Source organism: Leucoraja erinacea, chromosome 14 (assembly GCF_028641065.1).
Source record: "Leucoraja erinacea ecotype New England chromosome 14, Leri_hhj_1, whole genome shotgun sequence".
NCBI classification, from domain to species: Eukaryota; Metazoa; Chordata; class Chondrichthyes; order Rajiformes; family Rajidae; genus Leucoraja; species Leucoraja erinaceus.
The window spans coordinates 23,125,335-23,148,516 of NC_073390.1; the positions used below are offsets into that span (position 1 = coordinate 23,125,335).

The 23,182-nt window shown below is 43.4% G+C and overlaps 1 protein-coding gene across 1 annotated transcript; it reads right to left on the bottom strand.

The window, feature by feature from the left end:
• Window position 1: 1 nt before the first annotated feature.
• On the bottom strand, window positions 2-22,909 carry sec62 (SEC62 homolog, preprotein translocation factor). The gene is made up of 9 exons (XM_055645788.1): window positions 22,795-22,909; window positions 11,703-11,811; window positions 9,108-9,213; window positions 8,188-8,389; window positions 5,656-5,751; window positions 4,178-4,238; window positions 3,842-3,961; window positions 3,171-3,620; window positions 2-141 (listed from the first exon to the last, which is right to left on the bottom strand). The coding sequence occupies exons 1-9, from the start codon at window positions 22,828-22,830 to the stop codon at window positions 107-109; spliced, it is 1,215 nt and encodes a 404-aa protein (XP_055501763.1). The 5' UTR covers window positions 22,831-22,909; the 3' UTR covers window positions 2-106.
• Window positions 22,910-23,182: the final 273 nt, after the last annotated feature.

A 23,182-nucleotide genomic window follows, 5' to 3' on the forward strand; every position in this document is an offset into this window, starting at 1 on the left:
TCGAGAATCTAAACTTGAATCCAGCCACCACTGATTAGATACAAATATCTCCACTGCAGACGGCATGGTGTCTGATGTGTTTAGTTTCCAGTGTAAACATCCACAACTACATCCAGCCTTGGTATGGATGTTCTTCTGACACTAGGAGGGACAAGGGCAAAGAGAGATCTATCCATTACAACTGCAGAGGTAAGAGCTATATAACTAGTTAGTCATATTTTAACTAGTGATCAAAATTCAGTGTTTGCATTTAAAAGATTAGCATCCTTCAATTGAAAATAAGCTCAAAACAGTTCTGAGTACCTTCAGCTGTAAATTAGCATTAATGTTTCTGATTAAATTTCAGGTACTGTGTCAAAGAGAACCAAACCAAAAATAGTTTCTATGTTTTCACAATGGACAAATGCACATTATAGTGAAGTCGATGTTAAATTTGGTTGATACACCTGTGCCATTAAACCAGTTTGCATTTCCAGTTTAAGAAAATGGGATATTATACAAAATTACCAAGATTTTTTTTTCAATAAACTATTTAAAATCATTCTCTGTATTTTTTTTGTTAGTTACAAGATTCCTTGCAAATTTCATGTGCGGTTTGTATCCATTAGATACAGGCCCACCACCGATTTTCAGACAGAATTGCAAGAGCGCACTTGAAATCCCCCCTGAAAATGTGGCGCCCAGGTGAGGTGGCTGACCTCGACCACATCAGGACCTGCGCGCCGATCATTGGGTCAAATTTACCCCAGCGTTCGCGACTCTGGCCCGGCAGATCTGTTCCCATAGCCAACTTTGCGGGCTGCATCTCAAGCCCTGGGCGGACCGTTCCAGTACTGTTGGACTCCATTAGGAGGCCATGGCTTCTGTTGGTCCGGCAGAACAGATAAATCAGGAAAGGCTCTGGAACCAAGGGTGCCGGAAAATTGGTGGTGGACCATTTTTAGGCAATTGGTTAGGAGATATTCTCTTAAGGGATGTTACAAGTGGAACGCAGAATTGTGTGAACATTTAGTGTTAACCTTGTTGAAAAACAAGATTCTTTAACTCCTGCTCCTAGAAATTGAGTGAAAAGGTAAATCAAGAGACACATTTGTTTCACTTTTTTTTAATTGCATTGAAGGATACATTTAATTCCTCAAATAGCTAAACAGTTATTGTTTAAATAATGTTCCAGTAATCATAAAGACAAATCTTTAAATTATATAGCAATCCAAATATGGACATAACGGGGTTTGAACAAGAGCAAGAAGCAAGCACTTGCCTCCCTCTCACTGCTGCAATATACACAAATAGCACTAGCCAGGAGCTACACTATACGATGTACAAATACTCAAAAAAACAGCCGAGAGCAGGTTGAGATACTACCAGAAGAACAACTGGCATGCCGGCAAATCTTTCTCCAAGAAAGACACATGATAACAGAAAAAAAAATGCTTTATCATTTCATTAGGAAAAGCATATGAATATAGAAAATTCCTACACTACCAAGTATTTCTTTTCTGTGCTATAGTTTAATTAATTAAACAGTTGACTATTAAGTTGTGTGGTCCACGTTGAGATAGCTCGGTGAAATGTCAGACCTCAGTTAATTACTGCTCCATGAACAGATACTGGAGACTAATTTAGTTCCACATTTAACTCAATGCATCAGCCATCAGTGTCAGAGACCTAATGAAGGCTTGAAAACTGACAACTCCAAATGTTCATAATTTCTAATTAGCTCGGAGGTGTGTGTTTCAGTTGAAGAGATAATGAACAAATTGTGTAATGCTGATGTATCTGAACATCCATTACACAAGGAATTATTTAACTATGCATTGGGTAACATGGTCAGTGTGGTTTGTAATTGCATCAGGATTTCCTGTCGCTTGCTTACTACAAGGGTTTTACTACAACTTGTCCTGTCTTTGCAAAGTGACTCAAAGTCCACAGCCCCAGTTGTACAAACTAAATTAAATGCAATGTGAAAACTGCAGCAAGCTGAGTGTTCCTTCCGTTGAAACAGACCCCCAACCAAAACACTTCCACTTTTTTTTAAAAGGAGTATTTTGCGCAGCCATCAAGAGGTTAAACTAATGGAAGTTGGAGAATCAAATGCTTTGAAGGGGTGGAAATTCTTTGGCTGCAATCTAAACGTACCAAATTATCACATACTGTGTGTACCTATCACAAATTTTTAAACCTAATTATAAAACCCATACTTAAGTATTGTTCCTGTCTACGCATAATCAATTCCATCCACAGCTGAAAAAGACATCCGTTTTTAATGCTCAATTGATAATCACCCGAAAATGACCAAAGCCAGACAAGAGAATTTGAATTGCAATGGAACATGTTGGTGCTTGATCCAGCAGTCAAGGTGCATTTTATGGTTCATTATCAGATTTGAGGAGATCATTAAACAGAAACGGACCGTTCTGTTCTGGTTCCATTTTTAGTTTCTTCAAGGCCACCAAAGCCACCGTTCCTAGCACCAAAGGTCCGTAAGAAACCAACGGCTTTGCACAGGGCTCTGTTTCGCACAGAAGCCCAAATATGTGGTGAAATTTAGCGTTACTTTTTATAGACCTAGCACCCACATATTCTCCAACCCACAAACAGCAATATTTTCCCAGATGACAGTAAGTCTCATCTTTCATAACTTCACCTTCCATCTTCATGGCATCACCTATTAACTGGCGGGAGAGTGGAGTTCCTGTGAGCCATGGGGGAGGAGGGGGAGGTTACAATGCTGGGAGCGGGGATATTTCAAACCTTAGCACCCTGCCTTTGGCTCTCGATTCCTTCAGCTGAGCAATAACACACACCATTGAGAACTCCCCTGGAACTCTAGGTGGGTCGTGTTGATGGGCCTTTGTGAAATCATATTCTGAAATATCACAATGCAAATTGGTGGGAAGCCCTACTATTCATTTGAAACAAACTTGCACCGGCACAATTTCTTTGACAACCCTCAGCTCCACCTGAATGTAACGGCATATGATCGTTGTGTTTTGAGTGGGGTAATTTTAAAATGCTATGATTATCATGCAGTTTTAAACTTCATAATTTCTCATTGGCGGTGCTCACAGTGGACTAGGCAGATGTCTGCACCAACGTGGAACTGTCTCCAACATCAGCTCGTTGTGCTTGGCTGCTGGAGGTGGAAATGTCCCGGTTCTACGACTTACTGTGTAGTGGTTGTGTCTCATCATCTTCATCCTCATCCTCCTCTTCGTCTTCTTCCTCGTCGTCTGTGGGCTGATCCAGTTCTTCTTTTGTGATCATTTCAAAGTCATTCCCATTGCCGCTGCTGTGCTGGGAGCAGTCTTCATCTCTCCGGTCGCTGTCCGTGTCAGACGGTCGCTCCGCAGCTGGACTACCCGCCGCCACTCCCTCCGCTCCTTTCGCCGACTCCTCTCCCTCTCCCTCTTTGGCTTCCTCTTCGCCAGGCTGGGGTATCTCGGGGCTCGTCTCCTCACCAGGTTTCTTGGAGTCCGACTTGGGCCCTTTGTACTCGTGTGTGTACAGGGGCCTGAAGGAGTCAATGAAGCCAACATCTGCAGTCAGATTTGGCAAAAACCAGAAATGGTGTCGGCCACCGGTCAGGAGCCAGATTAAGAGGAAGAGAATGCATCGAGCTACAAGGGGTTGAAGAAACAAATATATAATTACCAGCAGAGTCCCTCAATCCAAATGCCCCATCCCGGATTGTAGCAAAAGCAGTCTTTACCATTAAAGTGCTTTTAGCTTCTGCTTCTTAAAGCCTTTTTACCCCCAAGGTTCAGTAATGCCTATTTAACTGTGAAATAAATGAGTACAATACATGGTAAGAATAGTTTGAACAGAAATCCTTACTCACCCACTGCCAGGAGAAGGATGCTGGCCACAAAACAGCCTGCCGCAACGCTGAGGTAGTAAACACCTACTCTCATCTCTGCTGGCCACAGTGGGAACAATGTGGCAGCTATCACTGCAATAACTGTTCAACAAGCAAACACACAGAGAGTTAGTCCAGCCGGCTGCTGAAATGATGGTCGAGTGAGATAGGGCAAGTGGAGTGGGGGGGGGGGGGGGGGGGGGGGGGGGAAGATGACAGGAGTGCGTAGGATACAGGAGTGAGGAGAGGAAGTAAAAGCAAATTGAATAATAAGCTTCCATGAATTGCTGGTGCAAGACAGCTTCTTGGGCCATTTACCTAATATCAGTCCCATCGCAAAAGTCTTGAAATGAACAGGATCATAGATCCACACGTATATCTGCAAAAAAAAATGAACAGACACTGGATTCACTCAAAACATCGAAAGAACAGTAAGAAAAGCATCAGATTCGTGGATATCTAGTTTTAGTTTTAGAAATACAGCAGGGAAACAGGCCCTTCGGCCCACTAAGTCCACGGCGAGCATCTATCACCCATCCTATGTCATCCCACTTTCGCACCAATTCCCTACGCACAAGGGGTAATTTACAGAGCCAATTGACCCTCAAACCTGTACGTCTTTGGGATGTGGGATGAAACCGGAGCACCTGGAGGAAACTTATTAATCACCATTAATATTGTACCATTCAGTAAGAATGTCTAGGTATCTCAGGAACAGTGTTGGCTTCAGCAGAAGAAAATCCCACTTCCTCAGACTGTCTCAAGACAGGGTTGACTGGCATTCATTTCACATCATGCAGTTTATAGATGCCAGATTGAGATAAAAGTAAAGTAAGGTACTACTGAAGAATGGGTATTCTCAAATTACACAGTCACTTCCGTTCAATGTTTCCGTATCCACACTCAAAACTCTCTTGCTTAATATTAAAAACAAAGTGCTGGGAGGAACTCAGCGAGTCAGGCAGCATCATGTGGAGGGAATGGATAGTCGACGTTTCGGGATAGGACCCTTCCTCATACAGAAGGAGGTTGACGGCGTCCAAAACCAAAATGTCGGCTATCCATTTCCCTCAAAAGATGCTGCTTGCCCCACTGAGTCCCTCCAGCACTTTGTTTTTTGCTCATGTTCTCAGTCTCTTTGTGTGCTTTTCTCTTGCTGAAAGTCGGGGCTCAGCACCCTGTACTCTAGCACTATCCTACACACTAGGGACAATTTACAATTTTACCAAGTCAATGAACCTACAAACCTGAACGTCTTTATAGTGTGGAAAGAAACCGGAGCACCCAGAGAAAATTCACGCGGTCACGGGGAGAACGTACAAACTCTGTACGGACAGCACCCAAGGTCAGAATCGAACCCGGGTCTCTGGCGCTGTGAGGCAGCAACTCTACTGCTGTGCCACTGTGCTGCTTCTTAAACCCACTTTAACCCACCAACCTGCCTGCCTTTGGAATGTTGTAAGAAACCGGGGCACCCAGAATAGTCAGATTGAATCTGGGCCGTTGGCACTGTGTCAGAGGCATCAGCAGCTCCATTGTGCACACCATTATTTTGAATTAAATCCAGCCACTGGGATATGGGAGGATCAGTTCCATCTCACCTGTCCATCTGGGTGACTGACATGAATGGACCTTGGTGGGGTCAGGATGGCACTCGGCTGTGACTGATGGGCTCTGATCACTGAGGTACGGAGGATCTCTGATCACCTGTGGAACTCATGTCTGCAGCTGGTCACCAGCTTCGGGAGGGACAGGAGATAACCTCTTTTGAAAAAGCTTCTAAAGCTGGTGATTACCTCATTCCCATCAAGGAAAAGTTGGTCATTGTGCGGTTCCAACTTAAATTTTCTTTTTGTTTCTTTTTTCTTCTTTGGTGTTCCTGGAGTTTCATCCTAAACAAAAAACAAACACAGAGTGTAAGGTTCTGGCGTAAAGTCCTGCGATTGCGATGATAAGGTTTGGAAAAGTGTAAAGAATTACCTCAGTGTTAGTGATAAAACACAGAAACAGACTTTAGAGATACAGCGCGGAAACAGGCCCTTTGGCCCTTTGAGTCACCGCCAACCAGTGATCACTCCTTATACTAGCACAGACCCTTCGGCCCAACTGGTCAATGCTGACCAAGATGCTCCATCCAAGCTAGTTCCACCTGCCTGTGTTTGGTCCTAATCCCTCGATATCCTCCCTATCCACGTACCTATCCAAAAGTCTTTTAAATGCTGTTTAGTAACTGCCTCAACTAACTCCTCTTTTTTTTTTTTTTTTTTTAATTTTTATTTTTATTAGAAGTACGGTAAATTACAATCCTACACAACACATATATCTTAATACATTTTTTGTACCGCTTCATTTTTTTTGAGCTTTAAGAAAAAGGTAGAAGTAAGGAAAGTAAAGAAAGTGCAAGAGAGTCGTGCAGTGCAAGAGTGTTGGGAAAAGAAAGCCCCTTAGGAAAGAAGTTAGAGAAGGAAGTAAAGTGAGAAAATAGACCCTAGAAAAGAAAGAGAGAGAAAATAGAAACAATCGCTCTATTATAACATTAAACTCCGCAGAAAGGGGACTACCAACCAAGTCTGTTTTTGTTATTTTACCTCCCGTTACCAGGTCCTGATACCACTTATTTATATATTTGTTTTTTTTTTAAATTACTATTGCACCTCATACTTGTAATAGGTCCAGAAACATAGACCACGTCTTTTGGAATTGGTCTGCTTTACCTGCTAGGAGGAATCTCATCTCTTCCAGATGTAATGTTTCAAACATATTTGATATCCACATTTTTAGTCAACTAACTCCTCTTAACAGTTCTTTTTACCCACCATAAACACTGAATGAAAAAGTTGCCCCTCAGGTTTATATTACATCTTTCCCCTCTCACCTTAAACGTATGTCCTTTATTTCTTGATTCCCCTACCCTAGGTAAAAGACTCTGTGCATTTACCCTATCTATTCCCCTCATGATTTTATGGACTGTCAGTTTTGGCAAATTCCTTAACTTAATAATCTTCAATGCCTCATCAAATCTTTTTTTAATAGTGCTGAACTCAAAGGGCACAACCATGTTTCCAAATAATAAAATGTTCTTAGCTCATATGTCACAGAATTAGGCCAGTCGGCCCATCGAGTCTACCCTGCCATTCAATCGTGGCTGATCTACAGTATCTTTCACTCTCAACCCCATTATCAACCCTTCTCCTTAAACTATATCTTCTCCTTAAACTTTTGACACCCTTACTAATCAAGAATCTGTCAAGTCCTGCTTTAATAATACCCAGAATGTTGTAGGATGGAATAGTTACTATCCATTATTGCTTCTGAACTCCTCCACAGTAGCTAACGTTAGGCTTTCAAGTCTAGGAGGAAGAATGGGACGGAGGGGAGGGGTGGAAGGAGGTGGGGAATGTTGTCTAACCTCCAATTCTGACCACTACCTTGGGCAACCACGTGGACATTTTGCTGGGTACAGTGTTGAGGTTTCAGTGAACGCATTTGTCCTGAGCCCCTTTGGGCCCAGAACTCGAGGTCTGTGCTGGGCCACTTCCACTCACCGCCGTTCTCTGCAGGTCCCACTTATATGCGGAATTGCCCAAACTTGCGGACTGGAGTAGTTCCAAGGGATGCAGTGAGATCAACAGTGCCTTTTGCAACCTCAGGAAGTCCTCCGCACCAGTAGAACTGTGGCAGTAGACCGAGCGCGCGGGCGGTCCGGACTTTGGAAATGGTGTCAAATCAAGGCGGTCCCTGCATGTGTATGCAAGACACATACGTATGCAAAGAGAATTTCACTGTGCAGTTGCTCATGAGACAAATAAAACACTTTGATTGATTGATTAAACCCAACCATCCGCTCTACCTGGAATACAAAGCCTGTTTCCATGCTGTAGGGATCTGTTTCCATGGTGTATATCTGGCGACTTGACAATGTCGCCTGCCCATTCCCTCCACAGATGCTGTCTGAGCCACTGAGTTCCTCCAGCACTTTGTTTGTTTTGCTCAAAGTTCTATCATCTGCAATTTATTTGTGTGTCTATAATACTAAGTCAGGCAGCATATTTGGAGGGGAATGGACAGACAATGTTTTGGGTCGGGGCCCATCTTCAGAATGATATTAGTAAGGGGGAGAAAGCTGGGAGGGGTGGGAAGGGATTGATGGGTGGAGTAAGTGACAAAGGCTGGAGTTGAAAATGAGACAAGAGGGTGTCAGATACTGAGGAGTGAAATGTAAAGTCGGAGGGAGGGATATGGGTGGAAGGGAATGGGGAGGATAAAAGGAAAATGATGTGGAAGGGGATGGGAGATGGGTGTACGAAGGAGGGGACTAGGTCTCATACCTTCTTCTCTTTCTTAGACTCTTCTTTTTCACTATCTTTTTTCTTCTCCTTCTTGCTCTTTTCATCCTTAGCCAATTCCTTCTTGCTCTTCTTTTCCTCCTCTTTGCTGCTGTCATTTTTCCCTTTCTCCTTTTTGATTTCCTTTTCAGACTTCTTTTTCATGACTTTCAGGGCTCTGTGGAAGAACTGTTTCTTGAGGAGCCTGTCGGCAATTCGGGGGAAAATGTTTTGGGTTACGTTCGCCATTAAAGTACAAGTTAAAGAAAAATATTTGCAAGTTTGTTATCATCAATACCTTTAACCCAAACAGATGTTCTTAATACGGACAAACAAGGAACTGCAGTTGCTGTTTTATAAACAAAGACACAAAGTGCAGGAGTAACTCAACAGGTCAGGATGCAGAAGATAGATACAATGTGCTGGAGTAACTCAGCGGGTCAGGCAGCATCTCTGGAGCAAAGGAATAGGTGACGTTTGGGATCGGAACCCTTCTTCAGACGGTTTGTGATGGTAGGGAGGAGAAAGTTGGAAGAGACAAGGGGGAGTGGTAAGTAGATGCAGGTGAGGAGGGTTCTTAATAGGAGGATGGTTGGACAAAGGCCAGAGATGAGAAGACAAAAGGTGTGAGATAAGGGTTAAAGAGTTGTGAATTGTGAAGCCAGAGGAAGAAATATAGGTGGAAGAGGGGGGGAAATGACTGTGAATCCTGGTGGGGCACGGAGAAAGAAGATGGAGGAGAGGGACGATGTTCCTAATGATGCCCGATCCCATTTCATCCATTCTGATTCATTAGAAGCACATGGGTAGGCAGGGAATAGAGATAAATGGACCAAGTGCGGGCAGATGGGATTAGTTTAAACTGCCAATGGTATTAATATAGGAATAATTTGCTAATGCAGCAATAGAAAAATTCCACAAACCTGTTACAATATTCCACTGCTGATTCTCTGGTTGTAAAGACAGCCTCCTCTCCTTTCTTTGCTTTTGCCCATTTAGAATCCAACAAGCAATCTATAGCTTTGGAAGCTGAAATGAGGTGGCAGTATTACCAAGCATCTCAAAGAGCAGAAATAGACCATTCAACCCGACTATTTTATAGCTTTATTAATAATGCAACAACTACCCATCACTCAACTTAATTTAATCCCACTAAACTATCCCGTTGTTCTTCATACATCTTGTTAGTTTTCACTTTGTTTGCTTTGACTGGTAGCATTGGTGATGAGAGCAGGTATTGAGAGGATGGTTCTGGGATGCCAGAACTAACTGTTGAGCCTTTCTGAGGTGTCATGGCCCCAACTCAAAGAAACACCAGTGAAGGGAGGTGCCCACTTGATAACCCCAATGATATACTGGTATCTACTTGCCTAGTCTTTGTGCAATTATGTAAAGGCATCTTAGATTCTTATGTGGCAATGGGATTGGATTTCTTGGTTAAACATTTAGCTTATGTGTTTGTGATCATGAAGATAGCTTATTACTGAGCATAATATAGCTTAAATGTACATAAACAGTTTAGATACTACTTTGGCATTGAGCTTGGTTTTCTTGGTTGAGCGCTTATCCTGGTGTACTTTGTGTTTTAACAGTCATTCATTTAATAATGATAGTGAGCTCCACAATTTAACAATCAGTCAAGAGACAGCTCATGAATTTTCTGATGGGCTTACTTTCACACAAAGGTGGTGAGTGCATGCAATGAACTGCCAGAGGAGGCAGGGACTATTGCAATGGTTAAGAAACAATGAAACAGGTACATGGATGGGACATGTTCAGAGGGATATGGGCCCAACACAAGCAGGTGGGACTCGTGTAGTTGGGACATGTTGGTCGATGTGGACAAGTTGCACCAAAGGGCCTGTTTCCACGCTGGATGACTCTATGACTACTTATGGGTCCCCAGTTCCAATCTAGTAGGCAAATTGAGACATTTCCTCCAGATCTACCCTATCAAACCTCTTTATAATTTAAAAATATATAATACGATATCTATTTTCTCAAGAATAAATGGAACCCAGTTTTCTTGGTGTGACATAGCCTCTCATTTCTGGAATAATTCTGATCAAATATTTTTTTTTAATTTCATAGTACCTTAACTTATTTTTAAAATATTATTACTACATCATTTTACAAAGAAAATATTCAGGGAAGATGGATTTGGCACAAAGACAATAAGCCAAAATACCATCTGGTCTGAGTTTATTGGCATGCAAATTAAGAACAAAATGCGCAGGAGAAACAATGCTCTTCAAGTTACAGTACTTTAGACAATGGATAATAAACTTATGGCAAAGGTCACCGACGAAGAGTTTTGAAACAATGGGATCAAGAATAGAAAAGCTTTCAGAGATCGGGATTGGGAGCTATGGAAAGTAAAACAGATATTCATATCTGAAGACCTTTATTCCAGTATAACTGTAAATAACAGTATAAGTAGAATATAACAATATTTAAAAGACAATTGGACAGATGCACAGATAGGAAAGTTTTATAGGGATATATGTCAGCTTAGATAGGAATCTTAGTCAGCACGGACGAGTTGGGCTGAAGGGTCTGGGCCATTGGGGACCCTCGGACTATCTTTAATCGAATTTTGCTGGACTTTATCTTGCACTAAACGTTATTCCCTTTATCCTGTATCTGTGCACTATGGTTGACTTAATTGCAATCACGTATAGTCTTTCCGTTGACTGGATAGAATGCAACAAAAAAGCTTTTCACTGTACCTCTGTATACGAGACAATAATAAACTAAACTGTTTCAGAGTTGGGCTGAAGGGTTGCTTAACTCTTTCCCTTTCTAACACTTGCTAGAATATTTCATCATACAATTGCTAAAGAACAAGTGACGTTTTCAAAACCGAGATGAGAGACTTTGTTGGATATCAGAAATTGGAACTAAATGGATCCACAGTGCATGTCAGTGATAACCTAATTGAATGGCAGTGAAGACCCCAGTGGCTGAATGATACCAGATTAGTTTATTGTCATGGGCGGCACAGCGAGTGTCTGCCTTACAGCTGAAGAAACCCTGGTTTAATCCCGACTACAGGTGCTGATTTTACATTGGGTTTTCTCCGGGTGCTCTGGTTTCATCCAACACTCCATAGACATACAGGTTTGAAATTGGCTTTTGTCAAATTGTAAACTGCTCCTAGTCTGTAGAATAGTGCTAGTGTACAGGGTGATCACTGGTTGGGATGCTCGGTGGGCCGAAGGGCCTTTTTTTGTGCTGTATCTCTCAAGTAAAGTCTAAAGTCATATACACCTGGGTGCAATAAAATTCCTTGTTTGCATGAAGCTCAGAGTAAATGTATATGAACAGTAATGATAAATACAACAATAAATGCAATGAGTGCAAAACAGAAGAATGGTGCAAGACTGCATAATCCAAGAAATACAAAAGAATATGCTCCTGACCAAACCCACGATTCATTAGCTTAAGAATTGTCATTGTCAAGATACATGTAGAGGCACAAAGACAATTGATTTTAACATGTTACGCTGTGATCTTACCAACAAAATAATCAACTCTGTGGCCCATCATGGAGGTGGACTTGGTTGGACAATTGAATCGTAAGTACTTCGCCACCACTTTCTCCTCTTTCGTCGGTTCTCCAACCTCCTTAAAAACAAAAGACAATTGTAGTTTGTAAATGATGACATTAATCGGAGTTCAGTACACAGAGGGTGGTGGGTATATGGATCTAGAGGAGGTAGTTGAGGCAGGTACCATAACAACAGTTGAAAGACATTTGGATACGTACATAGATAGGGAAGGCTTAGAGGAATATGGGTCAAACTCAAGAAGGTACTAACGTAAATGGGGGTTCATGGTCAACGTGGGCAAGTTGGGCCCAGGCCTGTTTCCATGCCGTATGACTCTAGGACGTCTCCTGCCAAATATCATTCCGGATCCAAAGTAAATTTAAGATGAATCAAGACAGAAACACAAGGAATTGCAATAGCTGGAATCTTGCAGCATCCGCAGCTCCTTGTGTTTCTGTCTCGATTCATCTTAAATTTACTTTGGATTAGGAATGACATATGGCAGGAGACGTCCTACAATCAATGTTCCATTGCCCATCCATGTCCTCCAGATATGCTACTGAAAATGAATCAATATGTACTATACAGAACACATTGGAGGGTCCAAGCAGTATAAGCTTTGTGCAGCTTATTGTACGTTTTTGCTAATAGTGCGAATCCTGCATTAATGCCATTGGATCGGAAATTGGGGGTTTAACCTCCGAAAATGGCCAAAGCACACAGCCCTTAATGCAGCACTGAAGAAATGCTGTAGTATTCTGGCTTGGGGCAGCATAATGGCTCAGCTGGTAGAGCTCCTGTCTCACAGCGCCAGAGACCCGAGTGTGATCCTGACCTTGGGTGCTGTCTGTGGGGAGTTTGCACATTCTCCCTGTGACCACGTGGGCTTCCTCCAAGTTCAACCATTCTCGTCCCGTGGATAATCAATCTTAAGAAGATCCCCAACTTAAAAAAAACTCCTATCCGCGTTTTAGACATGCTGCCCGACCCACTGAGTTATTCCAGCACTTTGTGTCTTTTTTTGTAAACCAGCATCTGCCGTTCCTTGTATCTACATTTGAAAGACAATTTGACTGGTACATGGATGTTTGCCCCGTGTATCTCCTTTACACTTTGACCCACTTGACCTAAAAGTATACACAAGAGACACAAAATCCTACAGTAACTCAGCAGGTCAGACCATCTCTGGAGAAAAAGAATAGGTGACGTTTTGGATCAGAACCTTTCTTCAGATTGGGGATATACCCTCCAGTCTTGGACCTTTCCACTCTGGGGAGAAAGGTTCCAACTGTCTACCCTAGCTATACATTACATAGTTTTATATACTTCCATCAGGTCCCTCCTCAGCCTCCGGCACTCCAGAGAAAACAATCTAAGTTGTCCAACCTCATCGTAAAGTTCGGTAGGGAGGTTGAGAAGATCCACTCAATGGAAGATAAATTTGCTTCCTAAACAATGAACTAGTTATGAACAGAACTGCTTTGCATGGTATTATTGACAATATTCCTCCTGCTCTTTTCCATTGAGACCTATGATGCACTTGATCAATTTTAAAAGCAAATTTCCTTGACTGCAAGAATAAGCTTGATAGGAAGGAATACTTTGTCACATGTGGCTAGGCACTGTGAAATTATTTGCTTACATACCCAATGTATACGCTGACTGAGATCCACTGAGATAATGCCAAACTCTTGCAATTATCTGTTTAATTAAAATGTCATCCAGTATTCTTTATCTAAAGCCCATCTGTATTTCATTTTCAACCGTACACGATAACTAATGAAGTTTCAGAGCAAATGATGATATCCTCCAGCTTCTACACACTCAAGCAAACTCGGAAGACTGCACCTTCACCAAAACTGCTTCACATTACCTCTTTAAGGCAAAACAAAATATGCTGGAGGAACTCAGCAGCTCAGGCAGGGCTCCGACCTTAAATGTCCTGTCTATTCCCTCCATAGATGCTGCCTGACCTGCTGAGGTCTTCCCGCACTTTGTGCTTGGCTCGTGATTTCAGCACCTGTGGTATCTTCCGTCACTCTCTATATTTATCTCTCAAGCTTTTCTCATTGAAACTAGGGAAGATTCAAACACGAGGACATGACTTCAGAATTAAGGGACAGAGGTTTAGGGGTAACATGAGGGGGAACATCTTTACTCAGAGAGTGGTAGTTGTGTGGAATGAGCTTCCAGTGGAAGTGGTGGAGGCAGGTTCGATTTTATCATTTAAAAATAAATTGGATAGGTATATGGATGAGAAAGGAGTGGAGGGTTATGGTCTGAGTGCAGGCAGATGGGACTAGGGGAAAATAATTGTTCGGCACGGACTTGTAGGGCCGAGATGGCCTGTTTCCGTGCGGTAATTGTTATATGGTTATATTTAATTTAAATATTTATTCGGGCTTTGGGAAGTCATTTCTTGCTGATTTCAATGCACTCACTTATTAAAAAAAAAAGTTCTGAAAAATACATTTCCAATACACCAGGGCAGTTCTGTGGCACAGTCAGCAGAGCTGCTGCCTCAGCACAGGAGACCCAAGTTCAAGCCTGACCTCAGTGTGGAGTTCACACCTACTCCCTGTGATCGTGCAGATTTCCTCTGGGTTCTCTGCTTTCCTCTCACATCTGAAAAGACGTGCATATTTGTAGGTGAATCAGGCTCTGTAAATTGCCTCTGCTGTGTAGAGAAAGTGAGATACAGAGAGCTAGTGTGAACGAGGTGAACGATGGTCGGCGTGGACTCCGTGGGCCCAAGGGCCTGTTTCCATGTTGTAGCTTTCACCTAAATCATTCAATTACAAAATCATTTCCTTAAAAATGACAGTGTTTTATCTTGGTTTGTGGTTTATATTTTGAAACTGTTATTCATTTCAGGAACTAGACAGCACCATCAAAAAAAGTATCTTATAAATATGTAAACAGCAACATGAATCTATCTGAAAATACAGATCTAATTTGTTGAGTTTGTCCAGGAATACCAACATCATGAATGAAAGCTACCACATTGCTGCCTTTGAGAAATAATCTGAATCACCCTTGATTTCAGAGCCTTGAGGGACCGAGATAACAGCCCACCAAGTTGGCCTTGGAAGTCGACTATGAGAATGGACCTGCCGGCTCCGCCCGTACCGGAGTCCCAGAGCCGTGGCCGCAGTCTCAGAACCGTGGCCGCAGGGGGGCAATTCAACCCGCTGATTGGCGCGGAAGTGGCGTTGATGTCGAGATCGGCTGCTTCACCCAGCCTAGGCGCCACATTTTCGGGGAAACCTCCGGGCGTGAGGGATGTCAAATGTGCTATTAGTAATATTGACAAGATTGAAGGAGGTGGCAGACCACCAGCTGCCGGAAAATCAGTGGTGGGCCTGTGTAATAAGAATATGTAGGGAAATTACTCCAGGTTTACCCCAAGCCTTGGAGTTTATCCAATGTGAGACCACAGAAAATTCCCCACGTACATCCTCCTCTGAGTAGAACTGTTCCATGTCTCGATAGAGGACACGTCACAGTTACATGAGCGTTGTTCCATTTCTGAGAAGTGTTGGTAACTCAAAGCTTCAATAAATAGGGAATGCTGTCAGCTACGATCATGGAAGTTTCACTGATGGGTTAATAAGGTACAGATCAGTACAGATCTTGGTTAATTTTAAATCTCAGGTGGAATTAGTTAATCAGTAAGGATGCATACCACGGATCCAAAAATTGGGAGTTGTTGGACCACAGGATATTGGACCAGAATAGTTTCAACCTGCACTTTAAATACAGTCAACTGTACACTTCCTACCAAACTAAAACATTTCTGCTCCGATGTCTTATGAATCTTATCAAGGGTTATGGGGAGATGGCAGGACAATGGGGTTGAGAGGCAAACATAGATCAGCCATGATCGAATGGTGGAACAGATTTGATGGGCAGAATGGTCTAATTCCGCTCTTATGACTTTTCAATCTTATATGTTTGAAAAAAATCTTACATATGTTTATTCAAAGTTGAAAGCAAATTTTACCTCACATTTCCCTTTAACTCCGAGTCACACCAGCACTTTGTGTCAATTGTTGTAAACCAGCATCTATAGTCCCTGTGACTTCATCTACTTGATATACAGTGCCCTTCTTAATGTTTGGGACAACCCATCATTTATTTATTTGCCTCGATACTCCACAATTTGAGATTTGTAATAGAAAAAAAAAAATCACGTGGTTAAAGTGCACATTTTCTGATTTTAATAAAGGCCATTTTTATACATTTTGGTTTCACCATGTAGAAATTACACCAGTGTTATAGTCCCCCCATTTCAGGGCACCATAATGTTTGGGATACAGCAATGTAATGTAAATGAAAGTAGTCATGTTTAGTATTTTGATGCATATCGTTTGCATGCAATGACTGCTTGAAGTCTGCGATTCATGGACATCACCAGTTGCTGGGTGTCTTCTCTGGTGATGCTCTGCCAAGCCTGTATTGCAGCCATGTTTAGCTTATGCTTGTTTTGGGGGCTAGTCCCCTTCAGTTTTCTCTTCAGCATATAATAGGCATGCTCAATTGGGTTCAGAATGGGAGATTGACGGCCACAGAAGAATTTACCTTTTTTTAGCTTTGAAAAACTCCTTTGTTGCTTTAGCAGTATGTTTGGGATCATTGTCTTGCTGTAGAATGAACCGCCAACCAATGAGTTTTGAGGTATTTGTTTGAACTTGAGCGGATAGGATGTGTCTATACACTTCAAAATTCATTATGCTACCATCAGCAGTTGTATCATCAATGAAGATAAGTGAGCCGGTACCTTCAGCAACCATACATGCCCAAGCCATAATACCCCCACCACCGTGTTTCGCAGATGAGGTGGTATGCTTTGGATCTTGGGCAGTTCTTTCTCTCCTCCATACTTTGCTCTTGCCATCAATCTTTGTCTTATCTGTCCAGAACTGTGGTTGCTCTTTTAAGTACTTCTTGGCAAAATGTAACCTGGCCATCCAACTTTTGCAGCTAACCAGTGGTTTGCATCTTGCAGTGTAGCCTCTGTATTTCTGTTCATGAAGTCTTCTGCGGACAGTGGTCATTGACAAATCCACACCCGAGTCCTGAAGAGTGTTCCTGATCTGTTCCAGATGTTTGGGAATTTTTCTTTATTATCGAGAGAATTCTTCTGTCATCAGGTGTGGAGGTCTTCCTTGGCCTGCCAGTCCCTTTGTGATTAGTAAGCGTACCAGTGCTCGCTCTTAATGATGTTCCAAACAGTAAATGTTGGTAAGCCTAAGGTTTGGCTGATGTCTCTAAGAGTTTTATTCGTGTTTCTCAGTCTCATAATAGCTTAGTTGACTTTCATTGGCACAACTTTGGTCCCCATGTTGATAAACAAGAATAAATGTTTCCAAAGGTGATGGAAAGACTAAAGGAAAGAAAGACTAGGTGCTGGGAGATCTCTTATACATGCATTAAGGAGGCATTTAAACACACCTGAGCAGTTAAAAACACTTGTGAAGCCATGTGTCCCAAATATTATGGTGCCCTGAAATGGGGGGACTGTGTATAAACACAGCTGTATTTTCTACATGGCGAAACTCAAATGTATAAAAATACCCTTGAATAAAATCTGACAATGTGCACTTTAAACACGTGATTTTTTACTATTACAAATCTCAAATTGTGGAGTACAGAGGCAAATAAATAAATGATGGATCGTTATCCCAAACATTATAGAGAGCACTGTAGTTTGATCTATAATTCAAAGAGAACTATATTTGATCACTATGAACCACTCACAGCCCAGTCATTCCCTCTTCTCTCCCATCAGGCAGAAGATACAAACACTTGAAGGCTCATCCCACCAGATTCAAGAACAGCTGCTTCCCTGCTGTTCTCAGACTATTGGTTTTCCCCATAAGCTAGGGGATGTATGCCCCATCTCCCAATCAATCTCATTGCAGCCCTTGTACTTTTTTTTAACCTGCACTTTCTCTGCAGTGGTAACACTACATTCTGCACACTGCTTCCTTTCTCTTTTTGCACTATCTGTTGTACTCGTCAATGGTATAATTGTAATCATGTATAGATCGTTTCCCTGGATAGTACGCAAAATGTTTATCACTGTACCTCAGTACAGGTGACAATAAAAAAAAACAATAAGCTAGATGATAGCAAGTCTAATATAGAACACAAGGAGAAAAGCTTGTGAAAATGGTAAATGGAACCGTAAAGAAAATATTTTCTGACATTATCCCTGAGGCTATCCAATTTGCAACCATTGACATCAAACGTACCTTCAACAGTTACAGGTTATAGGCACAAGCTGAAGGTTTCTAGCCGGTAAGAACTGCACTGGGTGTAGATAAAGTGGGTTTCTGCAGAAACAAGCTGCAGTTTTAAAATAAATTGGCAACATTTCGTAAAGTTGGCGGCATTTGTTGGGCAGTCTTGCCTGCAAGATACATGAAGAAGATATAGTCTGCACTCCTAAAATCATTCCAATGCTGTCAAAAACATAATCTGATCTCTCTTGCTCTAGGATAATGATTTTTTTGGATTGCAGCCAAGGTCCGAATGTTGACTCGAGACTGTGCATGCTCAACAGATCCACTTGCTAGAGGCTGCAGAGAGTATGGGAGTCAGTCCAGTCCATCCACTCATGCTGCCTGACGCAGTGAATTACTCCATCACTGTGTCCTTTTTTGTAAACCAGCATCTGCAGTTCCTTGTTCCTATGCAAGGTTAGTGCCTGGCTTGGAGGGTTGGAGGTTTAAGCAGTGATTGGATAGGTTGGGTCTGTTTTCCCAGGACCACAGCAGGATGAGAGGTGATCTTATAGAGGTATATAAAACAACAAGAGGCATTGTCAGGGGAGACAGCCAGAATCTGCCTTCCTTGAGAGGGGGGTCTAAAACTAAAGGGTCTAAGTCTAAGGTAAGTAGGAGTTTGAAAGGGGATCTGAGGGATAGATTTTTTCACACACAGAGTTGTTGGTATCAGGACCGCCTGCCAGAGATGATGCTGGAGGCAGGAACAGTAACAAGGTGGGCCGAAGGCGTAGATAGTGTACAACTCTATGAAGAAGGGTCCTGACCCAAAACATCACCCATTATTTTTCCTCAGAGATGCTGCCTGACCTGCTGAGTTAATCCAGCACTTGTGTCTATCAATAGACTTCTGTGGTGTTAGACTAGTAAGCATTTTGTTTAAATTTGGTTGCAGGATATTGCCAAAGGCGAGGGTGGAGGCAGATACAATAGCGGCATTCAAGAGCCTTTTACAAAGGCACATCGAAGTGCAGGGAGTAGAGGGATATTGATCAAGTACAGGCTGATGAGATGTTTAACTTGGCGTCATTTGTTGCAATCGTTGTGGCGGAAGGGCCCGTTCCTGTGGTGTACTGTTCAGCGTACTGTTGTGAAATATATATTAAAAACATGACTTACTCTTACTAATTTGTCGTGGAATATATTCAAACTTTTTACAGGTCAATGGATAAACGGCTACTAACAACAAAGTCAGGATCAGGTAAGGTAGGACAATAAACTATTTCAGTTATACAAATCTCTCTGCAATTTTCTCCCTGCATGTTCAGACAGGATACTCTCCTCAGACAAATGTTACATGCACCAAAAAAAGGTGCTAAAGCGTCCCGTAAGATTACCACTGTCTTGGGATATAGGCCCCACACCTATAGCGTAGAATATTTGGAACACAGGAGGCTGAGGGCTGAACTTATAGAGATGTATAAAGGAACAGATAGAGTAAATGCAGAGTAGGGGAATCAAGAACCAGGGGACATCGTTTAGTTCAGTTTATAGATGCAGCGTGAAAATAGGCCCTACGGCCCACCGAGTCTGCGCTGATACACGAGTTCTATCCTACAAACTAGGGGCAATTCATAAAGCCAATTAACCTACAAACCTGTGCGTCTTTGGAATGACAGAGGAAGCTGGAGCACCCAGAGAAAGCCCTTGCAGTCACAAGGAGAACGTGCAAACAGCACCCATTGTCAGGATTGAAACTAGGGTCTCCAGCTTTGTTAGGCAGCAGCTCTACCTGCTGCACCACTATGCCGCCATTTTAGGTGAGAGGGGAAAGATTAAAGAGGAATCTGAGGGACAACTTTTGCACCGAGGGTGGTGGTAATATGGAACGAGCTGCCAGAGGACCGTACTATAACAATTAAATGACACTTTAGACAGGTACATGGATAGGAGAGGTTTAGAGGGATATGGGCCAAACTCGGGTAGGTGGAACTTAGCTTAAATGGGGCATGTTGGTCAGCTGTGGACAAGTTGGGCCGGGCCTGTTTCTGTGTTGTATGACTAAACACATGGAATACTAATTCAGAATACCCCCAGAGAAATTGTGGAGAAAATGTCAGGTGAATAATAGAGGCAGGCTTGTAGAATGTGTTAACAGTGCGTACTAGAAAATTTAACATTTTCAGATTCAATGCAAATGAAGAAGAATGCATGTGTTGATGTTAGGCGAGTTGATTCAAGGAAGGATGTTTATTTGTCGAGTCTGTTTCCATGCTGTAGGGGACTGTTTCCGCACTGTATCTCAGTAACATTTCAGGTAATTCTTTACACTATAGTGGGACTAGCGAAGATGGGGCATCTTGGTCAGCATGGACAGGTTGGGTTGGCCTGTTTCTGCGACTCTGCTACCATTGCTACCAAACCAGAAACCCGAGCCTGGTTGTTCATCGGAGAAGAGTTGCAAGGTCAGATTCTTCATCGGTGGGCAAGGTATTTGCCTTCTGTCCTGAGCACCCTGATCCACTGTGAGCGGCTAGCATACATCGCCGATTAATGTTGGCAGCCATGTAACTACCCAGTTGCTGGTTGTTGAATTATGCAGAAAACGCATCCTGTTAGTTTTTGCATCCTCTGAAGATCATGTCTGAATCACCTGCAAAATTATCCAGCCACACATCTCACTGTCTGCAAGAATGTCAACTTAAACTCTGAGGTCAGCAACAAAGAACAATCTGCTCCTCGTTCTCTGTGGGCTGTTCAATGCTGTCTAAACGGTGACACCATTAGTTGTGCAACTGGTGTCAGGAATAGGGGGCTTTGAATCATGTGCAGGCAGAAAAGATTAGTGGCATTATGAGGCAACCCAGGTGGCATTGCGAGCCGTTTTTGGGCTCCATATCTGAGGAATGATGTGCTGGCGTCACAGAGGGTCCACAGGAGGATTACGGAGATAATCCCAGGGATAAATGGGTTAACATATGAAGAGCATTTGATGGCACTGGGCTTGTTTGTACTCACTAGAGTTTAGAAGAATGAGGGGGGACCTCATTAAAACTTACCGAATAGTGAAAGGCCTGGATAGAGTGGAGAGGATGCATCCACCAGTGGAAGAGTCTAGGACATGAAGCCATAGTTGCAGAATAAATGGACGTATCTTTGGAAAGGAGGCAAGGAGGAATTTCTTTAATCAGAGGGAAGTGAATCAGTGGAATTAATCGGCACAGGCGGCTGTGGAGGCCATCAATGGATATTTTTAAGGTTCCTGATGAGGAAGGTGGCAAGGGTTATGGGGAGAAGGCAGGAGAATGGGGTTGAGAGGGAAAGGTAGATCAGCCATGATTAAATGGCGGAGCAGACTTGATGGGCCGAATGGCCTAATTCTATTTATACAACTTATGAACTATCATGTTCGGCAGACATTGTGGGCTAAAGGGCATTTTACTATGCTGTACTGTTCTAATTTCTAATTGCAGAGTTTGTAATTTCTAAATTACTAGTTAACCGACCACGTTTGTTCTTTTGTAAGGTAAGATATAAAATTTGCATTCATCTTTGAAAAATGTGCATCCAGAAACACAGACTGATTAGTCTGAAGTCTCCACAGATACTGCCTGACCCGCTGAGTTCCTCCAGCACTTTGCGTTTTGCACAAGATTCCAGCCACTGTGGTTCATTGTCTCCTATACTGTGTTCTAGGTTAAATATTCAGTCCAATGGACATCACTTCACCTAGAAATAATCACATCAACTCAATGCTTGTGCAATCTGCACATTTGCATCAATGCTAATTGATCCAATTTCTGGATTAACCTTGCCCTGGGGAAAAAAAAGACCAAATTCTACAACCACTTAATGGCATGGTCTCACATTATTCCACCACCAAATTTAACAAGGAGAATAAAGATGGAATTTAGAGCATTAAGTAAAGAGCTAATTATGAACAAAGCTATGAATCCGTGTCTCAGTTGGCCTTTTGCTCACCAGTTCTCCACGAGCTTTAAACCTAAACCTGCCCCACACTCGAGCCCTCCACATCCCACCACCCCAACTATCTCTTTGCACAAGCCTCCATCCTGTTAAATCACCATTCACCCATCCCATTGCTTAACATCTCTACTTCTCAATATAAACCCACCCCTCCACATTCCATTAAGTTCTCCCCACCACCCCAAATCCTTCACCGTTCACACCCACCTCCCTCATCCATCCAATTATCGGATGTGTTCAAGAGTTAGATATAGCTCTTAGGGCTAACAGAATCAAGGGAGAAAGCAGGTACAGGGGACTGGTTTTGGATGATCATATTGAATGGCGGTACTGGCTCAAAAGGCCAAATGGCCTCCTCTTGCACCTTTTCTGTTTCTATCCCATCTACCCTCATCACCCAGCCCCACAAATCCACTCTTCCCACATTTAACACCTTCTCCCTATCCCACCATCCAAACCCCCTCCTCAACCTCCCCTCCCATCAAACACCCTCCATCCCTCCCAATGTCTCCTTCTTGTCCCACCAATCCTCAACTCGCCCTCACCCCCCCCCCACTGTACCTCCCCCCTCCCACTGTACCTCACCCCCCCCCCACTGTACCTCACCCCCTCACCCCCTCACCCCCTGTACCTCACCCCCTCCCCACTGTACCTCTCCCTCCCCACTGTACCTCACCTCCTCCAACCTCACCTCTGCTCAGCCAAATCCTCACCCCATCTCCCCTCCAAACTCTCACCTGGTCCACCTCCCCCGCTCAACCAACCCATGGCCTTTTGCTCCCTCGCCACCCGCCCCATGGCCGTGTCCCCGGCGGCAGGACGGCGGACCCTCACCCCGGTACCTGACTCCGCTTCTTCTGCTTGCGCCGCTCCGCCATCTCTCCGGCCCCAAGTGACGTGTAACGGGACGACCAAACATCGCGAGACTCGGCCGCAGCGCCCCCCGGCGGCCGGGATGGAGCAGGGCAGGTCAGCGGCCGCAGCGCCCTCCGGCGGCCGGGATGGAGCAGCGCAGCGGCCGCAGCGCCCCCTTGCTGTCCGGGCGGGGTACAGCCAGCTCCCGCAGCGCCACCTCGAGTCCAAGCCGTGTAAAGCGGGCAGCCGCAGCGCCGCCCAGCGCCGAGGATGAGGCATGGCGGCAGTCGCGGCACCACCCAGCGCCTGGGAGGGGCAAAGCAGCAGCATCCTCTCACCTGTCCAAAGTTGCAACTGTAGCCCAATCTGGTGAAA